Source organism: Solanum dulcamara, chromosome 2 (genome assembly GCF_947179165.1).
Source record: "Solanum dulcamara chromosome 2, daSolDulc1.2, whole genome shotgun sequence".
Lineage (NCBI taxonomy): Eukaryota > Viridiplantae > Streptophyta > Magnoliopsida > Solanales > Solanaceae > Solanum > Solanum dulcamara.
The window spans coordinates 10,733,279-10,755,664 of NC_077238.1; the positions used below are offsets into that span (position 1 = coordinate 10,733,279).

At 30.5% G+C, this 22,386-nt stretch overlaps 2 protein-coding genes across 2 annotated transcripts; both read left to right on the forward strand.

Moving 5' to 3' along the window:
* The first annotated feature begins 4,650 nt into the window (after positions 1–4,650).
* LOC129880303 (protein NRT1/ PTR FAMILY 1.2-like) lies at positions 4,651–8,724 on the forward strand. Its single transcript, XM_055954278.1, has 4 exons — positions 4,651–4,830; positions 4,912–5,129; positions 7,020–7,570; positions 7,750–8,724. Exons 1-4 carry the CDS (start codon positions 4,758–4,760, stop codon positions 8,636–8,638), a joined length of 1,731 nt encoding a protein of 576 aa, XP_055810253.1. The 5' UTR covers positions 4,651–4,757; the 3' UTR covers positions 8,639–8,724.
* A 550-nt stretch (positions 8,725–9,274) lies between these two features.
* On the forward strand, positions 9,275–17,937 carry LOC129880305 (uncharacterized). Its single transcript, XM_055954279.1, has 5 exons — positions 9,275–10,041; positions 14,065–14,143; positions 15,994–16,543; positions 16,660–17,270; positions 17,442–17,937. Exons 4-5 carry the CDS (start codon positions 16,764–16,766, stop codon positions 17,880–17,882), a joined length of 948 nt encoding a protein of 315 aa, XP_055810254.1. The 5' UTR covers positions 9,275–10,041; positions 14,065–14,143; positions 15,994–16,543; positions 16,660–16,763; the 3' UTR covers positions 17,883–17,937.
* The last annotated feature ends 4,449 nt before the right edge of the window (positions 17,938–22,386 follow it).

Below are 22,386 nucleotides of genomic sequence, written 5' to 3' on the forward strand. Positions count from 1 at the left end.
ATATTTTCTAATTAACATCAAAAAAAATTACAGAAACCAAATTCAAAACTTCTAAACACTAATTGCACCAATAAGAGTCAAATCCATTAAAGTTTCAATCTTCGTACGGCCTCTTTTCTAGTACAAAAAATGATAAGTTCACAAGAATCCTTTTTTAGTAATTAAGGTATCATTTGGAAATTAAAAGGTCCATTTCGCGAGAGAATAAAACATTCATCGGATTTCGTCGAGGGATGGAGGTATCAATGGAGTCAACGCCGGAAGATCCACCATGATGCTGATGAACACCAATTCAGTCCCAAGTTCAATCCACAGCCTTTCAGGAATAATTCCTAAGCTCACTTCAAAAATCATCAATTGAAAATCCGATTTTAATTTGCAAACATCACTCGCCGGGCTTCAACAGTGAGTGAAGGCAACATTTTAAATTTCTTGGTTAGAATTTAACAGCAACCGTTATGTTTTAGGGCTTAGAATCAATACGATCACATTTTACGTGCATGCCAATTTTTTTCCTTAATTAGAGATTTTGAATATGAAATTTCATACAATTTTTTTTTATCCATTTGACTTTCAGAAATTTTAATAATTTCTTATGATTTGTAGTCATCCGCCCTTCACTCGGTAATAAAAAATTAAAAAATTAATGTTGAAAAATTAATTTTTAGTAACTTTTTATTGGAGAAATATTAAATGTGAATTTGTACAAAAAGTGACACTTTTATTTTTCAAGTTATTAGTGCAAGATGCAATTAAAGAGATTGATATTTGTAAATTATAAAAAATCCAGATATGAATAGTATATTTTATGAGGAGCTTAATATAAAAGCTTGAGAAGAAAGATTGACAGTGACTTTAAAAATAAATTGTAATATTTGTAAGTCCGCTATTGTATTTTGAATCAGTTGTGGATAGTTAAATTTTAAAAGATAGCATCTCTATCTTCTCAAAGATAGAAGGTTAGGTCTGCTTACATTTTTTCTCTTTTCAAATCACATTATGAAATCACATCGAGTTTATTAGTGTTGTTGTTCTTTAGAAATCATTTTAAAGAAAGAAAATAATTCTTCTGACAAATTAATAAAGAGAATAATTAATTATCACTTTTAATAGGACTTAAGACAAATAATTATCAATTTTATTTTATTCCATACGTCCTAAGTTATTACTAACTATGATGAATATTTGTTAAGACAAATAAAAGCCATGAAAAAAGAAACTTTATGTTACGTAACTATTCATTTTTTCTTTATAATTTTCGTTGTTTTTTTTAAAAAAATTGTCAATAATACATCAAAAAAATTAAAAATAAGCACAAAAAAGAAAAAAAAATATAAAGATATATGTTTGCTTTATATTATTTTATTACATAATAAATGATCACTAAAATACTAAATTAATGACAATGACTTTTGGGCTTTCTAAACTTAAAAGGGGATGGATAATTAAAAGAATGTAATTAAGAAATAATTTTTGGAATTTCTAATATATCATATAAATAGGAGAAATAAAAGAAAATATCAAAATATTGAGAAAAAAATGTCATTTTTGACTTTAGAGGCATGCCACATCACCTCTTCTAAGTCTAGCTTTTATAATAATAATAATAATAATTATTATTATTATTATAATTATTATTATTATTATTTTTATTATTTTAATTTTCGACAAATATTTTGAGGATAATAGAAAATAAAGAAATCAAAAAAATTCACAAAAAAATTAAATAAAGAACAATAGTGGTAGAGAGGTGCCACAAAAATGATGAATTTTTGGCCAAAGAACTATGTCGCATTATCATTCTCCCTCTATATATATGTATTATATTTAAAAGGTAAGAAGTTATATATTGAAATACCAATAGGTTTATGTTAACAACAAAATAATTAATCTTATATTACAAATTTATCCCTTGATATATGAAGTGTAAAACTTTGTAATAGAGTATATTTTGTATTTAAAGTAATTAATTGAGAATACTAAAAGAAGCAACAAAAAGTGTATTTATATACATTTTTGTAAATCATTTAAATTTTCATTTTATCAAATTAATCTAACCATCTCTCTTGATGAATCTTCCAAGATCATCAAACTTCCTTTTTCATCTTGATGAACTTGTACCAAATTAATGCGATCATCATTTTTAATGAATCTTACACTGCCATCAAATTTCGTTCTTAATCTTGATGAACTTGTGTTTTGTAATTATGACACATGAAAAAATTCTGAAAAATATATGTATGATCTTCATCAAAGTGATGAACATATTATCACATCACATTTTCTACATCCTCTCTTTTGATGATTAAATACATGATCTATGAAAAAAATGAAGAAAAAACAACAAAAAAGAAGAAAATATTATACTACTAATAAAAAAGAAGAACAAAAAGAAAATGAACATTCAACAACTCCACAAATGATTGTTATTTATAGATTGCTTAAGCCATAAAAAATAGGTAGAAGGAAGTTGAAGAGACATGCTATTTAAGTAGAGAATGTAAATATGTGTAGGTTTTTTGTAACTCGTAAATTATAATTAGATGTAATAATTATATGATAGAATTTATTTAATTATATTAAATAAATTGATTAATGAAAGAATGAAGGAAAGATTTCAAAAATCAGAAAAAGGATAAATGCAAATGAAAGTCATAGAGAAATGTCACATCATTTTATTTATGTTTCTCCTTTATCATACATATATATATATATATATATATAGAGAGAGAGAGAGAGTGTGACTTGGACCAATTTCTTTTTGAAATTGGTCAACAATGATAATTATTTGCAATATGGTAAATTACATATGAAATATAAACCACATTGGACAAGTTCTGTACATACTCTACTAAAAAAGTATTAAGAATAACTAGTATATGTACTTACGTGATGTGCGGATAATATTAAATTAATATTTTTAATTATTTCATACGAAAATATGTTGTTTGAGCATGTTAAAATCATATAACTTTAAAATAAAAGTTGAACTATCATCGTATTACTCAAAAAAATATAGAAAAAAAATATTTACGTTCACCCCTACACCCCACCCTTAATTTTTCTTTTAAAAAAAGTGTTCTAATACCCCCACCTTTAATTCAATTTATAAGAAAATCTAATACTCCAACCTCTAATTCAGTTTATACAAAAAAAATATTCATCTAATCGTAAAAAGAAAAGACTTTATTCTTCATATTTTTTAATTATATTATTCAAAATCTAAAGATATAAGATTGATAATATCTCCCTTCCACCCCTCAATTTATTTTTTTAAAAGAAATATTCTACTCTCCTCACTCCTCCCCCCCCTCCCTCCCCTTCCTCCCTTCCTCTACCTCTAATCAAAATCTATATGAGTGAAAATAGTTATGTAATTAACAATAAAGCTTTTGCGTTTAATCTTTTTTCTTATTATATTATTTACTATATAAAAACTTTATGTAATCAATTGTATTTATTGTTATAAAAAAACTACAAGAATAAAATTAGAATAAAAAATATAATTTACTTGATTTCAGACTTGGATATAGTATGAAAATAATTTAGCCTAGAATATGACCATCACTATTTGCATATGAAAAGAAAAATATTAAAACAAAAAAAAAGCTTTAGAAAATGAGAAACGAAGTAAATAAATTCACTAATAGAGCTAATGATCATCTATATATATATAAAAAAAAAACTTAATATTAGATATAATTGGAGCATATATAAGAAGATGTTAAGAAGGTAGAATTTTATTTTAATTCAAATTTCATTTAAGTTTAAATTCAAATATTACATCTATTTATTAAAATAAAATTAGTTTATTACTCTTCCTTATTTTTAATTTTTTAAATACAATTCAATTATTTTTTATAGTTAACAATAACTGAATAAAAAGAGACCAATCTTTTTCCAACATTTTCTCCCTCTTTTTCTCGTTTCTTCTTTTTCTTTTTTGATTTTTTTTTCTCGTTTCTTATTCTATTCTTTTTTTTCTCGTTTCTTTTTCTTTTCTTTCTTCTTCTTCTTCTTTATTATTATTATTATTATTATTATTATTATTATTATTATTATTATTATTATTATTATTCTCGTTTCTTATTCTATTCTTTATTTTTTTTCTCGTTTCTTTCTTTATTATTATTATTATTATTGATATCATATTTTTATTTTTTATTTAATATTTAAATCAAATGTAATTAAATATATTTTATAACAACTTAATGATAAGTTTATGAAATAGTCTGTCATGAATTTTTATAAATACGTATTTCTGTAAGTTATTATTGAATATAAATCGTAGATTTAATTTTCTAATTGAATATATATTTTTTGAAATTATCCATACTCCCAAATTTAAATTTAAATATATTTAATAAATAAATTGAACCATCTCGAAACTTTGGAAGCATCGAATTTAAAGCGAGGTAATAGTGGGTTACCTGAGGTTAGTGTTTCTACTATTTCTTATTCCTTTTGGGTTATTTAATTTTGTGTATTAAATTATTTTAAGATTACTTTTCATTATAATTTTTTAGATTATTTTAAAATTATTCTTCAGTTAGTTAAAAAAAACTCATTAGAAGGAAGGATAAATACGATAAAATAATCTCATTGAGATACACCAACTCATAAAATATCCTTTGTCTTACTCGTCCAGACTTAATGGTGCATATCCCACCTACCCCTCTTATCTTTTAGGTCATATTTAAAGCTAAGAGTGAACTGAATAGCAAAAACAGAGAGAAAGAGAGACAGTGGTAGTGAAAATGGATAGAGAAACACAATTAGTTGATGAGAAACCAAGAAAGGGTGGTCTTAGGACCATGCCTTTCATCATTGGTACACTCTACTACTTTTCTTTCATTTTTTGTTCTTCAAATTACTTGCATACTAATTTTTTTAATTTTTTTTTTGTTGCAGTGAATGAATCATTTGAAAGGGTAGCAAGTTATGGTTTACAAACAAATATGATAATCTACTTGATGACGTATTATCACATGACTGCTGCTGGTGGAACTAGCATTCTTGGAATTTGGACTGCACTTTCAAATGGGTTGGCCATTGTTGGGGCAATTATTTCTGATTCTTACTTGGGTCGGTTCAAGGCTGTTGCAGTTGGATCCTTTTCTACCCTTATTGTGAGTTGCCATTTTGCTTGCTTCAGTTATTCTAATTAGAGTAGTAACTGAGCAATTTATACTTTAATTGACAAAAAAATAGTTTTTTTGAGTCTTTGACTTAATGTTAGAGTGAGAACAGTTGTGTTAAACTTTAATGTGACAAAAAAATTAGTTGGAATGAACTTGCTGGTATAATGGGTGTGAAGCTAATTGTTTCTTCAGTCCGAGGACTTATTTTAAGCCACTTAGTTGAAAACTACTTATAGGTTTTTAAAAAAATAAGTAAATAGGTACAGTTCAACTTATATGTTGTTTAAAATAAGTCAATTCAAACAAATTCAATTATTTATTGTGGGTTATTTTAAGCACAAAATAATTTTAAGTTGTTCAGTCAAATATTCAAAAAAACTGAAAACAGCTTGTAAGCAATCCAAACGGCTATGTGTCAATCTGGATTTCATTTGGTTGTGATAATTGCGCTTATACTGATTAGAATAGACACACTTCCCAGTACCATAGTATCTGACTGTAGCTTTATTACTTCATCAGTTATTGGGTCTAAAATGGTACCTTAACTATAAATTTATCGGATTTGATTTTTTAAACTATTCAAAAATTTATCAGGTTTGATCTCTTAACTATACATGTATCAATTTTAGTTCCTTAATTATACATTTACCGATTTTAGTCCTTTGAGTATTTAAAAACTTATCATTGTTGGTCTTTATCCATTTTTTATATAAATAACTTAGGTTTATATTAACATAATTTATGCCTTAGTGAAATTAAAATCTTAATCCATTTTTTCAGTTGTTTTTCTTTCCCTGCTAGTTTTTCTTCAAATTACTCTTATGAAAAAAAATTTAACCTCAACAATTCAAAATAAAATCACGAGTAAAAAAAATATAAGTCATAACTATATTCAACGGAGGATAAAATGAAGCATATTGTTGCTATTAATGACTTAAATATGCTAAAATTTATCATAAAAAGAAAAAAATTATTATCCACTAGATGTGGGGAGAAGTTTATTAATATTTTAGTAGAAACAATTTTTTCACAATGAAAATAAAACTAATAGTTTTTTTCTCACATGTTTTAATTCCAAATCTTGTACTCCAACGACTTTATTGAAGGGAATTTGTTTAATTTTTCAGAAGTTAAAATTTATAAATGGTAGATTTGCAACCTTTTTTTAGTTTTTCTTTTAATTTTAAAATAGATCGATTTTATTATTCTATTTGTTTTATTTTATGTAGAAAAATTTGAGTAATAAGATCAAATCTTTTATTTTTTTTCTTTTGTATGAAAATTAAAAAAATTCATGCTGATTATGAACTGTCAACCATTAAAGAAGGAAACATAGCATATTCAAGTCATTCACAACAATAATATGATTCATTTTATCCTTCATTGAATAAAATTAGGACTTAATTATATCTTCTTTCTTTATTAATTTTATTTTGAATCGTTGAGGTTATTGTTCTTTTAATAAGAGTAATTTGAAAAAAAAAGTAGGGAGAGAGAAACAATTGAAACATGGATTAAAGATTTAATTTTAGGAAGACATAAGTTCCGCTAATATAAACCTTAGTTATTTGTATAAAAAAAATGGACAAAGACCAAATTTGATAAGTTTCTGAATACTTAAAAGACTAAAACTAGTAAGTGTATAATTAAGGGACTAAAACTGGCATGTGTATAGTTAAGGGACGAAACTAGATAAGTTTTTGAATTGTTAAAGCACTAAATCTGGTAAATACATAGTTAAGGGATCATTTTAGAGCTACTCATATAGTCAAGGGACTATTTATGACATTTTCTCACCCTTTAGCAGATTGTAAACATTCCTTCCCCTTCTCGTATTGGACTTGTACGGCTGCAACGTTTAACATTCTTCTTCGACAGGGAATGATTATTCTTTGGCTCACAACCATGATTCCACAACTCACGTCCTTACCCTGCTCTCACTTCCAACATGTTTGTAATGGACCAACAGCATTCCAGCTTGCTGTTCTATTTTCATCTTTTGTGTTTATGTCCATCGGAGCTGGTTTTATTAGACCTTGTTCTATAATATTTGGTGCCGATCAATTGGAAAAAAAAGGGAACCCTGAGAACAAGAGACTTGTTGATAGCTATTTCAACTGGTACTATGCTAGCATAGGGATTTCAACTATTCTTGCAGTTACCACTATCGTTTATATTCAAGATCGTTATGGTTGGCAAGTTGGCTTTGGCATCCCTGTTATACTCATGTTTTTGTCTGTCTCAATGTTCCTAATTGGTTCTCCTCTGTATATCAAAGTGAAAGCTAAAGAAAGCTTGTTCATAGGATTGTTTCAAGCAGTTGTAGCAGCTTTTAGGAAAAGAAATACCCGTCTTCCATTGACTGATTGTGATGACTTCTATCATTGGCCACTTGAATCAGAGGTGTTGACGCCATCAAATGACTTCAGGTCAGTGCCTCCATCTTTTCACCAATGGCATTTCCATTGTCAATATTTGAGTTGAAGACTTTATGATATGTTAATCATAAAACTGTAGCTACAATTTCTTGTCTCTACTCTTTTCACCCTTTTTCCATCGCAATATGATATTTCAATTCATTGTCATAAGATTTTATTGTACATTATAGGTGTTTAAATAGAGCTTGCATGATTCAAGATCCTCAAAGAGATTTGAATGCTGATGGATCAGCTTCAAATCCATGGAATCTCTGTAGTTTGGAACAAGTTGAATCACTGAAGGCTCTTATTAGAGTACTTCCTATGTGGTCCACTGGTTTTATGATCTATGTGACCATAAATCAATTCTCATTTTCCGTACTTCAAACAAAGACCATGGATAGACATGTCATCCCTCAACTCGAATTACCAGCAGCATCATTCAGTGTTTTCTTGATTATTGCTTTGACAATCTGGGTTACTTTCTATGACCGTGTTTTGGTCCCTTTGCTATCAAAATATACTGGACGGCCAAGAGGGCTAAGTCATGTCACCCGAATGGGGATTGGTTTAATGGTCTCTTGTATATCTATGGCATTGTCAGCAATAACAGAAAGCATTAGACGACAAAGGGCAATAGAGGAAGGACATGAGGACGACCCAAGTGCTTTAGTGAACATGTCTGCTATGTGGCTCGTGCCACAGTATGCACTACTCGGAGTGGCCGAGGCTGCCCATGCAGTTGGACAGATTGAGTTCTTCTATGCTCTATTTCCCAAAAGCATGTCCAGCATTGCGTCAGCTATGTACACTATTGGGACTGCTGTGTCGAGTTTGGTTGGAAGCTTTCTGGTGAGTGGTGTGGATTGGCTTTCATCAACAGGAGGTAAAACAAGCTGGCTTTCTAGCAACATTAACAGGGGTCACCTGGATTACTATTTCTGGCTACTAACATTTTTGAGTTTGCTCAACTTCTTTTATTTTCTGTTCGTCTGCCGGTTTTATGAACCTGGCAATGATGGGAGCAGTAGGTCACCTCATGAGAAAGAATGTGATTATAGGCTTTTACCTGAATCTTGATGACATGTTGTTAGTGCATTGTTGAATGATGCAACTATTACTTATCAAGTTAGCCAATAAAGTGTTTTTATATGTTTAGACCTCTACATTTTTTGAAGTATCTTGTGACTTTGCTCGGACAAAAATGTTTAACATGCATTTTGGATAACACATTTTGTTTTGTCAAATGGTATCAATGTGTCAAAAGTAGCCTACATGGATTCATTTTTCAGAGTATTAGTTGCCTCTTCGTCCCTCAAATTCTTGGAGTAATTTATGCATCACAAGTTCTTTAAAAACCACAATCCATAAGCATATGCATGTATTATTGAACTTTAACCACTTTAATAATGTAGTCGCTAACCTTTTACCTCATTATAACAATAGTCACAAAATTATTTTGAACATTAAAGTACCTTAACTTTTCTCACTATAAAAGAGTTAAATGTGCTTTGCCATGAAAATTGTGAAATTTGAATAAAGTGCTATAGTTTTATTTTTTCAAAATAAAAAATGGTATTGGAACATTGGAATTGTATTTGATCATGAATTGAAGTTGTTTTTTTAATGATTTGGAGTGAAAATAGTAAAAATAATAATAGTATTTGATATTTTAAAAAATAATTATATTTGATATTTTCAAACTCAAATAGAATATCAAATTTTATGATCAAACATAATTTTTGAATAAAAAAAAATATTGTTGATGAAACGTCACTCAAAATTAAAAGTCTCTATCATGGGGGGACCTGCACACATTGTTGTGTTGCCAATTTTATAGCCCCTCCTCTATGGCTGGTTGGAAATAGTGCTCTCAATGTCAAATCGAAGATGACACGAGTAAAATGAGGTATTTCCTAGTGGATGGCCATAATATTTTACAAGTGATTGTGAACCTCATTTGCCACTTTAAATATAATAAATTTCAACATTATTAATACATTTTATTCAATGTACCTTTCATCACATGTAACTCTTTTTCATTGACGCAAGATTATTTAGGTCATATTTATTTATATTTAATGAAGGTTTTAACTTTTATAATTTAGATCTATAATTAAATTTATTTGTTTTTTATTTTAAAATTATAATAATTCAAATCTTAATTATTAAATATGTTTTTTTTATGTCACAATCATTTAATTGGTATGAGCCTGTAAGGACATACACTATTTCAGCTGATCGAAAATATGATCTTACATAAAAAGACATGGAGGTCAAAGGAGATTAGGTACTTTAGTATTTTTATACTACTAGTAATATGATTAAGGTGTCACTAATGTCTTTTTCTTCGTTGTGTATTCATATTTGTTTCTGCAAGTATTTTGTTCATTGTTTTTTTTAGATGATAGCCTAAAAGGGGCAGCCCGGTGCACTAAAGCTTCTGCTATGCGCAAGGTTCGGAGGAAGGCCCGACCACAAAGGTATATTGTACGCAGTCTTACCTTGCATTTCTGCTAGAGGCTGTTTTCAAGGCTTGAACCCGTGACCTCCTGGTCACATGACAACAACTTTACCAGTTACTCCAAGGCTACCCTTCTTTTAGATGATAGCCTATTGAGAATAATTTTTTTATCTCACAAAAATAAAGATAAGATTTTGATATATTCTACCCTCCCTATATTCCTACTTTTGAAATTACACCGTATATGTTGTTATTGTTGTTAACCACTTGATTAATCTGAATATATCTATAATTGTGAATTTGAGTTCAACATAAGGAATACATTGTACATGCATTCACCATTGAAGCAGATCTCTGAACTTACAGAGATTTAGAAGAAGAGAGAAATATGAACTGTTTTATTGAATCAGCGAATTGAAGCAATTACACATGATGCTCACTATTTATAGATTCAACTAATTCTAATTAGTTGGGTACAACTGTCAATACTTGCAAGTGATCTAACAACTAATTCTTCCAACTAACTACCTTCTAACAAACTTCTAACAGTACTTCCGGTGATTAACAGAAAAGGAATCAGTTATTCCAATATACCTCCTCAAGTTGTAGGGTGGAAGACATCTAGAACCCCAAACTTGGATAGAAGGAAATGGTGTTGTGCCATTCCAAGACCTTTGGTAAGCAGGTCACCTAACTACAAAGTAGTAGATAAATGTGTGGGTTTGATTAGCCCTGTCTGAATTTTTTCTCTCACAAAGTGACAATCAATTTCAATATGTTTCGTTCGTTCATGAAACATAGAATTTGAAGCTATTTGGATTGCAGCCTTATTGTCACAGTATAATTCTACAGGAGTAGGAACATGGATTCCAATATCTTGCAACAGACCAACCAACCAGATGACTTCAGCTACCACTGAAGCCATGCTTCTATATTCAGACTTTGCTGAACTACGACTAACTGTATGTTGCTTCTTAGATTTCCAAGAGATCAGGAAACCTCCTAGTTGAATCACAAAGCTTGTCGCTGATCTCCTAATGTTGGGACATGCTGCCTAATCTGAATCGCAGTAGGCACTCAATTTCAAGGCAGATCCTTTCTTCATGAAGACTCCTAATCCAGGAGAGTGTTTGAGATACCTTATCACCCTGAGTGCTGCATCCCAATGAGATCTTTTGGGTTATTTCATGAACTGGCTGAGAAATTGTACAGCAAAACAAATATCAGGTCTGGTTATAGTTAAGTAGATCAATTTTCCAACTAGTCTTTGATAAGCAGGAACATCTTCTAGTAGAGGATCATCAATCACTTTTCCAGAATGATCATCATAGGCTACACTTGTCAATTTAATGTTGGCTTCTAATGGTGTGGAAGCTGGCTTAGCTCCACTTAAACTAACATCAGTTATGACCTCCAAAGCATATTTCCTCTGGTTGAGTAATGCCCCATGCTTGGACCTCAGGACTTCTATTTCTAGGAAATAGGTGAGTTGTCCTAGATATTTAACTTTAAACTTGGTGTGCAGATATTGCTTCGCCTCAGAGATAAAAACTTGATTATTTCCAGTAATGAGAAGGTCATCCACATAGATAAGGATGATCATAATATCTAATCCTTGCTGCTTAGCGAACAGTGAATGATCATGGGAACTAGGGCTGCTTATCGGGCGGATCAGACGGATTATTATGCTTAACGGTTTGACTTAACGGTTATCGGCTTTTAAAAGTATTAATCCGCTAGCCAACCTATAAGATATCGGTTGGTTCGGTATCGAATTAGCAATTATCGAACGGTTATCGGACGGTGTATCGGTGGTAACATGTAAGCTACGATATGTAAGTCCCTGTATTTCAATCAACAACCCAAAAATAAGCTACGATATGGATAATCAATTTTATACCAATAGTTTAATAACGCCAAAATCAGTGAAGCACATACTAAAATTAACAGAAATAATCAAAGCAGATTCGAAGCCGATTTAGACATAAAGTGAAGATTTAGCACATTAACATAAAGAATCAGTGAACCAACGATCTGAAATCTCAAAGAAATTCATGCTTTAGCCAAAATTCACAACAAGAGTAAACATGCATCAAAAGAACATATTGAAAAATCAATAGACAAAAATGACTAAGAGGACCAAGAAGGCTGGAATCATTGGAAAGTATGGTACCCGTTATGGTGCCAGTCTGCATAAGCAGATTAAGAAGATGGAGGTTAGCGAGCACAACAAGTACTTTTGTGAGTTTTGTGGAGAGTATGCAGTAAAGCGGAAAGCAGTGGGAATTTGGGGTTGCAAAGATTGCGGCAAAGTCAAAGCCAGTGAGAAGTACAATCCGAAGACTGAGGGAGCAGACTCAGAGTTAGAGAAATCGTCTCCTTATAGCGGTTGTAGCTTATGATTTGTCTACTTGTTTCGACAAGATTTTCAATTTTGAGAGAGAAAAAAAATGAGAGAATAGAGATGAGAGTATGAGACAGATGCAACAGCCAGCAAGTGCAAGTGTGCAACTGGCAACTTATTTAGATTTAGATAAAATTAGGGTCTTATACTTTAAATGGGCTTGGCCTATTTAATTAAATGGGCTTGGCCTATTTAACTAAATGGACTTGTCCTATTGAGGCTTATTTTTAGGTTTACAAATTATAATTACCATACATATTTTATATGTTTAGGGATAGAAATATAATAAAATATAATAAATTTTTAACGGGTTAACGGTTTACTCAATAACAAAATTGAGTAATCCGTCCCCCACATCGATAAGCCATTAATTATAAAATTTAAATTCATTCCCCACCCGCTAATCCGATAACCCAATACCAATAAGCCAATTTTGCGTTTGGGTTATCGGTAGTGGTCGATTTTGAAAAGCCCTAATGGGAACTTAGTTTATAATTATCAGCCAAGAGAGCTGATGTGAGTTTAATATTCCACTGCTTTGAAGCCTGTTTAAGGCCATATAATGACTTCAAGAGCTTGCATACTCTAGTCTCCCCTTGTTTATGGAAATCCTAAGGAAGTTCCATATACACAACTTCATCCAAGTCTCCTTGAAGGAAAGCATTACTGACATCCTTGTGAAACATATCCCATTCCCTAGAAGCAAAAACACTGATGATAGTCCTGACTGAAACCATCTTAGCAACAAGAGAAAAGGTCTTATAATAATGTAGGCCTTTTCTTTGAGTGTAACCTTTGGCCACTAGCCTGGCCTTATATTTGTCAATCTTCCCATTGGCTTTATGCTTGATCTTGTACACCCACTTAGCACCTATAGTTTTCTGACCAACAGGTAAACGAACTAGCTCCCAAGTATGATTAGCCTCCAAAGCATCTATCTCCTGTTGCATAGCATGAATCCACTAAGGATCTTGAGAAACTTCTTTGAAGGAGGTAGGCTTGTTGACACCCAATTTTCACCCTCCACAAAGTAAATTAGCTATCGAATTTTTTTGAATTTCAAACATTTTGAAATAATTAGCTTTTATAAAAATAAAGATATTTTCATATTATTCTTAACTATTTTTTTTATTTATAAATTTTAGTATAATATACATGTTTTTATATAATAGTATCTTTGATTACTATTTACGTAGTTATTCGAAAATCATTTCAAAAAGATTTTATTTTTAACTAAATACAATGTTAGTTAGGTTATTTTAATTATAGTTTGCATTTTTGAAAATTTTAGTTTTTTCTAAAACAAAATAAAAAATAAAAAATCTCCAATCTCCCACATCGAAAATTGTAAGAAAATTTGAAGTTTTTGGAACCTATATAAAGGATCATATTCTTATTAAGAAGGGAGAAGAAGTGGGAGGTTTTTTAGCCACTCCAAAGTTAGAAATTTTCTTAACTTGGCTAGAATTTTGGACTCTTGTCCCCAGCCTAAAAGTTGTGAAAATTTCTAGCTTTCAATCTATATTTCTCTTTAAGGAAAATAGGAGATTGAAGTCTAAATTTAGGCTAAAAACAGTGTTCTTATAACGTCGAACCCACGAAGGTTCGAGTCTAAATTTTTAATCTTTTTTTTGGTAGATTGGAGTTCCATCAAGCTCTTGGGTGGTGGTGGAGTTGTCTTCCGCTCATCATCTTAAATCTTGCTGCCCGGAAAGAGGTAAAATCTTTTCTCAACTTTATTTTATTTAATTATTTTATATTTTATATTTAGTTGATTCGTAGTCTTGTTTTTTTCAGTTAGCATGTATTAAGAATAATTAGATTAATGATAGAAATTTTTTAGTAAACTTTACCTAAATGTCATAGTGAAAATACCCAATTACAATGCATTCCTCATTTTTCTTAAATTACCCAATTTCCTCTTTTTTTCAAATTTCTAATACATTACATACTATGCCGATACATCAGATTTTGGGTGTAAAATAATTAATATTGTTGGGTTATTTATGGGTAGTAACGTAATTCAAGCTATGATTGATTGTTTTAATCAATTAAAGTGCGAATTAAGACAAAGATTCCTTTAAAAAAAGAAACGGTTCTGAATTTGAAGGAAAATTCAAAAAACAGAGCATAACTTCTAACAAAAAATTCAATCCAAATTTTGAGTTCTATCAATCGAATCAAGATGAATATCGCGATACTACTGAGACATTCTGGAGTTTGGCAATCCGAGGTGAGTTATGAACTATAGAAAAGTGATGGAATAATAGTGGGCGACAATGTATCGTACTCGTCTCTAAAAGCAGTAATAGCTATTAAATTGACCATAGATAAATCATTAAAAAATATTGAAATCCGATACATAGTTCAAGGAAACGCGTCTCCAATGATGATTCGTAATGATATGGGTGTTAATCTTTACATAGAGTTGAAAAAGAACGAACCGAAATTCGTAAAGTATCCCCTATGCATAACAACATCTGATAGAAAGATACGTGATTTACAAACATTTGACGCTACATTTGGAGCAATTGTTTGTGCCGAACCAAACACGAATGAGTCACAAATTTTTGGTTTAGTGGAATCTGGTAATGCTGTAGCTTGTTATATACCAAAATTTGATGTGACGAACTACATATCTGATACAAATGGTGCGGAAGTGAAAGAGAATCAATTGTATAAGGACAAAACATTACTAGTTGATTTAATGGCCTAATACAAAATTGATAATGGATTCAATTTCAAAGTTAAAAGATCTGACAGTAAAAGGTATGTGCATATGCTGAGTTTGGAAATCTGATTTTGTAGAGATAATTTTCGTTGTTTAATGTTCATGATACATACTGATACATACAAAGTATTATGTATCAAGTAAAACAATTCAAAAATTTGCTTTCAGAATGTATCAGATACATAAGAATCGTTGTGTATCTGGTACAGGGTAATATATATTTTTTATTTTACATGTCATGATACATCATAACATTATGTATACAACTAAATTCAATACCTTTTCCAGATATACTGTTGAATTTTTAGAGTTAATTTTACTGATTTATATTCATGATACATACTGATACATACTAAGTATTATGTATCAAGTACAATAGTTAAATAAAGGCTTAAAAATAGTTGTAGAAATATATCAGATACATGTTAATATTTTTTAATTTTACCTGTCATGATACATCATAACATTATTTATATAACTCATTTCAATACTTTTCCCAGATGTACTGATGAATTTCTAAAGTTAATTTTGTATTTTATATTCACGATGCATACTAATACATACTAAGTATTATGTATCAAGTGCAACATTTAAAAAAACTGTTGTAGGAATGTATCAGATACATAAGAATCTCTGTGTATTGGATACATGTTAATATTTTTTAATTTTACCTTTCATGATACATCGTGACATTATGTATATAACTCAGTTCAGTACTTTTTCCAGATGTATTGTTGATTTTATAAAGTTAATTTTGTTGTTTATATTCACGATACATACTGATACATAGTAAGTATATTTGATACATGTTAACTTTTTTTTCTAAAATTATGCAGTTTTGTGTTAATATGCTATTCTGATGACTGTTGTTGGAGAATAAAAGCATCGTGTTGGAAAAAATCAGATATATTCAAAGTGAGATATATCAATAGTGAACATTCATGTGCATTAAGAGATAGGATTTTCAACAAAGTTCATGGTACAAAGGCTTTTTTAAGTGCATTCACGGCACCTAAATTGGTTAATCATAAAAGAATTCATACCCCAATGATATACAAAAGGATATTAAAGCAACGTATGGAATTGATATTACCTATCAACAAGCATAGCGTGCAAAATAACATGCTTTGGAGATGTTAAGGGGGAAACCTGCTGATGGATATAGACAGCTGCCTGTATACATACATATGCTAAAAACCGTATATCCAAATTTGTACATAAGTATGCACAAGTCACCAACTGATGAGTTCATGTATCTATTCATAGCATTAAGACCATTGATGAGGGGGTTTCAGTTTTGTCGATCTGTAGTTGTTGTTGACGGTGCTCATCTTGATGGACCTTATAAAGGTACATTTGTATCAGCTAGCACACTTGATGGGGCAGGTATTACTTTTTGTTACTGTTATATATTGAATACCATTTTATCATCTAATTTGACACATTTGCTATGATTCTGATGAATTCTAATAAATATATTATCACTGTTAATATTTTTTTAGGTTGCATATTGCCATTGGCGTATGGTGTTGTAGATACAGAAAATGATTCATCATGAACGTGGTTTTTTCAGAACTTCAAAAATGCATTTGGTGAGAAGGACAATATGTATGTTGTATCAGATAGGAACGAAAGCATAATCAAGAGTGTAAACATGGTATTTTCCAATGTCTCTCACTTTGCATGCATATGGCATATATCAAAAAATGTGTGTACTAACTACAAGAGGAGCAAAGCTGTACTAAGTGACATCTTCTACTCGATGGCAAAGGCATACCGAAAAGATGAATTCAAAAAATTAATGGCAAAAGTTGAAAAAATTAATCACCGGATGACACAATATTTGAAAAATGTGGGTTACGAAAAGTGGTCGAGAGTTTATGCAACTGTCAACAGGGGGAGAATGATGACTTCTAACATCGCAGAATGTATCAATGGATGTCTTGTTGAAGCACAAGAGCTGCCTATAATTGATTTTTTAAAGCAAACGAGAATGTTATTTGGTGCTTGGAACTGCAAAAATAGGGAAATAACAGCTTATACAAAATATACTTTGGGTAGGAAATTCGAAGATATCCTAGTATCAAACACAATGAAGTGTTCGAGAATGAAGGTACACACTAGTTATTTTTTTAAGTAGATATCTACTTGATATATATTTGCTTGATACATAGCTATATGATACATCAGTTCTGAATTTCCTGTGATCATTATTTACTGATACATCAGTTTTGTATTTGATACATCAGTTCTGATACATATCTTTGATAATTATTTACTGCAGGTTGTTGCTTCATCAAAATATTTTTATTCTGTTTATGAGTCGGGTGTAAGATACATTGTGTGTCTTGAAAGAAAAACATGCAATTGTGGCAGGTTTCAACTAGATGAGATACCATCTCCACACGCAATTGCAGTGTTGAAGAGCAAGAACATTACAGACATGCACCCATACTTTTCTGATTACTACAAGCCAGAGGCGTTGGCAAATACATATGAATTGCAAATGGTTCTAATGCCAGATAAGAAAGATTGGTCTATTCCAAAAGAAATTTTGGAAGAGATCATCTTGCCACCAAGATACAAAAGGATGCCAGGAAGACCAAAGAAAGGAAGAAAAAAGTACTCTAGTGAGAAGATAAGAACGAGCATAAATTCTTGTAGTCGTTGTGGCCATGAAGGCCACAACAGAAAGACTTGTAATTTCATGCCCAAAGAGAAATGATATTTTGTTATCCCAGGATACATTCTATTTGTACTTACATCTACATATTTTTTTCCAGTGTAGGATTGTATTTGATATGTATATCAATTAACCAGAATATTAATTGAATATCAATAATTGATACATGGATGGTTGGTAATTATTTTTACAGTAAGTTACTTGGTATTGATATAGTAATTTCGAAACTGATACGTGAGAATAGCGGATACATAACCATTCGAAGTATTCAGGATTGATACTTTGAAGGTGGTTGTATTATTTTTCAACTGAATTGTGGTTGATACATAACATGTTGTGTTAATATAGTTTGTGTATGTATCGGGAGCTGTAAAGGTTGATACTTGAATTTCTGATACATAATGTAGATGTATCAAATTCATTAAATCTTGAAACATCTGAATCTAATACATAAAGTAGATGTATCAGGAGCTATAAAGGTTGATGCATGAGTTTCTGATACATAAATGTATAAGTATCAGAATCATTATATCTTGAAACATTATAATCTTATACATATAGTATATGTATCAAGAGCTGTAAAGGTTGATATATGAGTTTCTGATACATAAATATATATGTATCAGAATCATTAAATCTTGAAACATTATAAACTGATATATATAGTATATGTATCATGAGCTATAAATTATGGTAAATGAGATTCTGATACATATACATTCATGTATCAGAAACTTTTGAAACATTATAATCTGATATATAAAGTATATGTTTTCAGGAGATGTAAATGTTGATACATTAGATTCTGATATATAAATGTAGATGTATCAGAATAGTTAAATCTTGAAACATTAGAATTTGATACATAAAGTAGATGTATCAGGAGCTGTAAAGGTTGATACATGAGTTTCTGATACATAAATGTATATGTATCAGAATGATTAAATCTTTAAACATTATAATCTGATACATATAGTAGATGTATCAGGAGCTGTAAAGGTTGATATATGAGTTTCTGATACATAAATTTATATGTATCATATTCATTAAATTTTGAAACATTAGAATCTGATACATAATCAAGATGTATCAAAAGCATTGAAGATTGATAAATGAAACTCTGATAAATAAATAATATGTCTTATAAGCATTCTATTTTGATACATCAGTATCTGATACATGCATATGAGAAAAGCTTAAAAGTCTGCTAAGTTGTTGAACAGAGAAAAAAATATTTACTATTGGTGCAAAAACAAAATTGTACATTCTACTACTATAAAATTAAAAAAAACTACTCGACGTCCATCGGTTCTCCTTGACTAGGAGAGATGAAATCTCTCTTAGGTTGTTTTGGATTGTCGTTTTCGCTAACATAACCATCCTTGGACTTCCAACAACCATACTTCCACAGTAGTGCGCCATATCTTTCACAGAATAATTCGGCTTGTAGTCCAGTAGTTGGAATAGAAATTCCATCACTAAGATATTCAGCAAAAATATCCAGGAAAACACCACAATCCCTGCATAGAAATGAATACACAACTTTAAAAAAAATTGACCTATTAATGATTTAAATATGAATACTTGTTAATACTCATAAGCTATCGCTTCCTTGTTGCGCAATGCCTTCAACGTATTCAACTGCAAAAGGGTGATGTAATTCAAGCATATTTCTGGTTGATTTGTCCTTGTATGAATCAAGCAATGACCAATCAGTATGTTCATTTTTCTTTAAAAAAACCACTATCCTGGAGGTATGTAGGTAGCATTACTGCTATCTTTTGAATCTCTGGTGAATGGTTGCTAGTTCTTCTTCCCGTCGATGAATCATACACGCGTATCAACCTCTGTTTCAGCACAACAACCGCAAAAACCCAATGAAAATCCCTATCGCAGTTTATCGGTATGTATACCTCATCTACCAAATGCAGGGTAAACCGGCGGGAATTGAGAAACCTCTTATTATGTTCTTCACAGATCTCTCGTGATGAGCTATAATAGAGGCCCGTGCCATATCATCTTGGGTAGAAATATCAGGTGGAATGTGATAGTATCGTGCGTGTGCAGATTCAATGAAAATTTTGAAAATATAGTTTGTTGTTGTGTATTGATACTGATTCCCCAACTGCATCTTCGATTTCTTCTGAAGATAGTATAATATTACATCGATATGCTGCACAATTTAAGAAATTATTAGTTATACAAAATGATACAAAGTTATTAAACAGATTAGAAACTTCTGTACTGGATGTATCTGATACATATTATTTATGTATCAGACCTTAAGTCTGACATGAAACATATTAGAAACTTCTGTACTGGATGTATCTGATACATAGTATTTATGTATCAGACCTTGTGTTTGACATTTAACAGATTAGAAATTTCTGTACTGGATGTATCTGATACATAGTATTTATGTATCAGACCTTGTGTCTGAAATGTAACATATGTTATATCAAAAAATGATTACCTCATCATTCCAGCATCTGTTCGGCTGTGACATAACGTAGAACCAGTTCTTATCTTGAGAAAATGCCACTACAAAGTCCATTTTTTCGAACCCGAATGAAGAGAACTTGGATTTGTAATGTTCCTCCTTTGGTTTTCTAAATGAAAACTTATATTAAAATGACAGAACATATATAATAAACAACTTGTGTTGATATAAGTTATAAATGTCATACTTACTTGTTTGCATGCGATTTTAATAGACTTTTATCAATTCATTGGGTGTATTTCCAGATAAGCTCGGATGGAGGATTATAACATATGCCCAAACCCTCAAATGGGTGTGTTTGATGGCTAAAAAATATCACTTTTTCCTTATCCTTTTCACTCGATCCAAATTTTGTTAGATACGGCGATTGTAATATCTTAGAAGGCAGCCTACTTCTTGGAAGAGGTGTCTTCGTTTCATCTGGCAATACGTCGGGTTTTGATGGAAGAGTGGTAGGTAGTTGGCTATCACGTAGAAGACATTCATCCTGAACTACCTGTTTATGGCTAACAGCAGTCAATGACTTTGTAGGTAATGGAAGTCCGTATATTAGAGCATTTATCACTTCCATAGTTTCGGGCAAAATCGGCGCTGAAGTATTTGATTCCTAATTTTGAAGAATTACAAAATATAATGACTTTAGTATAATAAAATTTATTTATTAAATTTAATGAATCAGATACAATTGATTCATAGTACTGATGCAGTTGGTTTGATTTTTTCTTTATTAGTCTGTTGAACATGCTTTTCATATTGATCAGTCTTATCAACAGCCTCACTCACATCTTTCATGGCATTATTCTAAAATTAATGTATAACGTTACTACTAAACTTATTAATATTTAATGTATCATAATAATTGATCTGATACATTACCTTTGATGTATCAGAATAAACAGTCACTTGAAAATGATCTGCTCTAGTTGGTTTCATCTGTTGTGCTGATACATCCTCTAATTGGTGTGGAATAAATGATGGTTCTGGTTCCTACAAATGTAATAATAACAATTATTTAAGAAAATGACTACTGAAATGATACATTATCTTTAATAACTTTGGTTCTGATACATTACCACCAATGTATCAGTTGAAGCATGCTGTTGAAAAAATTCTGCAACTTCTGATACAATATTGTGTTCTGATACATCATCCACCTGTTGTATCATGTTGGATGGTTCTGCTTCCTGTAAATATAATAACATTTACTTATGATATATGAACATGAAACATATCAAGATCTATATAGCATCACATGTTTAGCAGGTACAATAGCTATGAAGTATCAGCTTGGTAATATATTTGATTCTGATACACTACCTTTAATGTATCAATTAAAATATGTTGTTGAATATATTCTGCAGCATCTGATACAGTGTTATACCCAGATACATCATCCACCTCTTGTATCCTGTTTGATGGTTCTGCTTCCTGTAAATATAATGACATTTACTTATGATATATGAACATGAAACATATCAAGATCTATATAGCATCACAAGTTTAGCAGGTACAATAGCTATGAAGCATCAGCTTGGTAATATATTTGGTTCTGACACATTACCTTTAATGTATCAGTTGAAATAGGCTGTTGAATATATTCTGCAGCATCTGATACATTGTTATGCCCAGATACATCATCCACCTCTTGTATCATGTTGGATGGTTCTACTTCCTGTAAATATAATAATTATGAGAATGATAAATACAATGACAATTGAATATCTGATAGATGAAAATGAATTATATCCAGTAGTTTAAAAGTATATCAAAATATAAATATCAATAATTACATGATGTATCTACCTTAATATCTTCCTGGACATGAGATTGGACATTTGCTGGAGGGATATCAGATTTATTTGCTGGAAATGATGTGCCAGTCATGTGGTGCACTATGTTGTCCATGGCTTTCAAAATATCAGTGTGATTTGAATCAATTTTTTTCTCTAATCGCTTGAACTTCCGATCAACCTTAATACAATAATATGAAAAAACATAATGTATCAACTTATTAAAAGTATATTGTGTGTCTTAGTTCTTATAGTA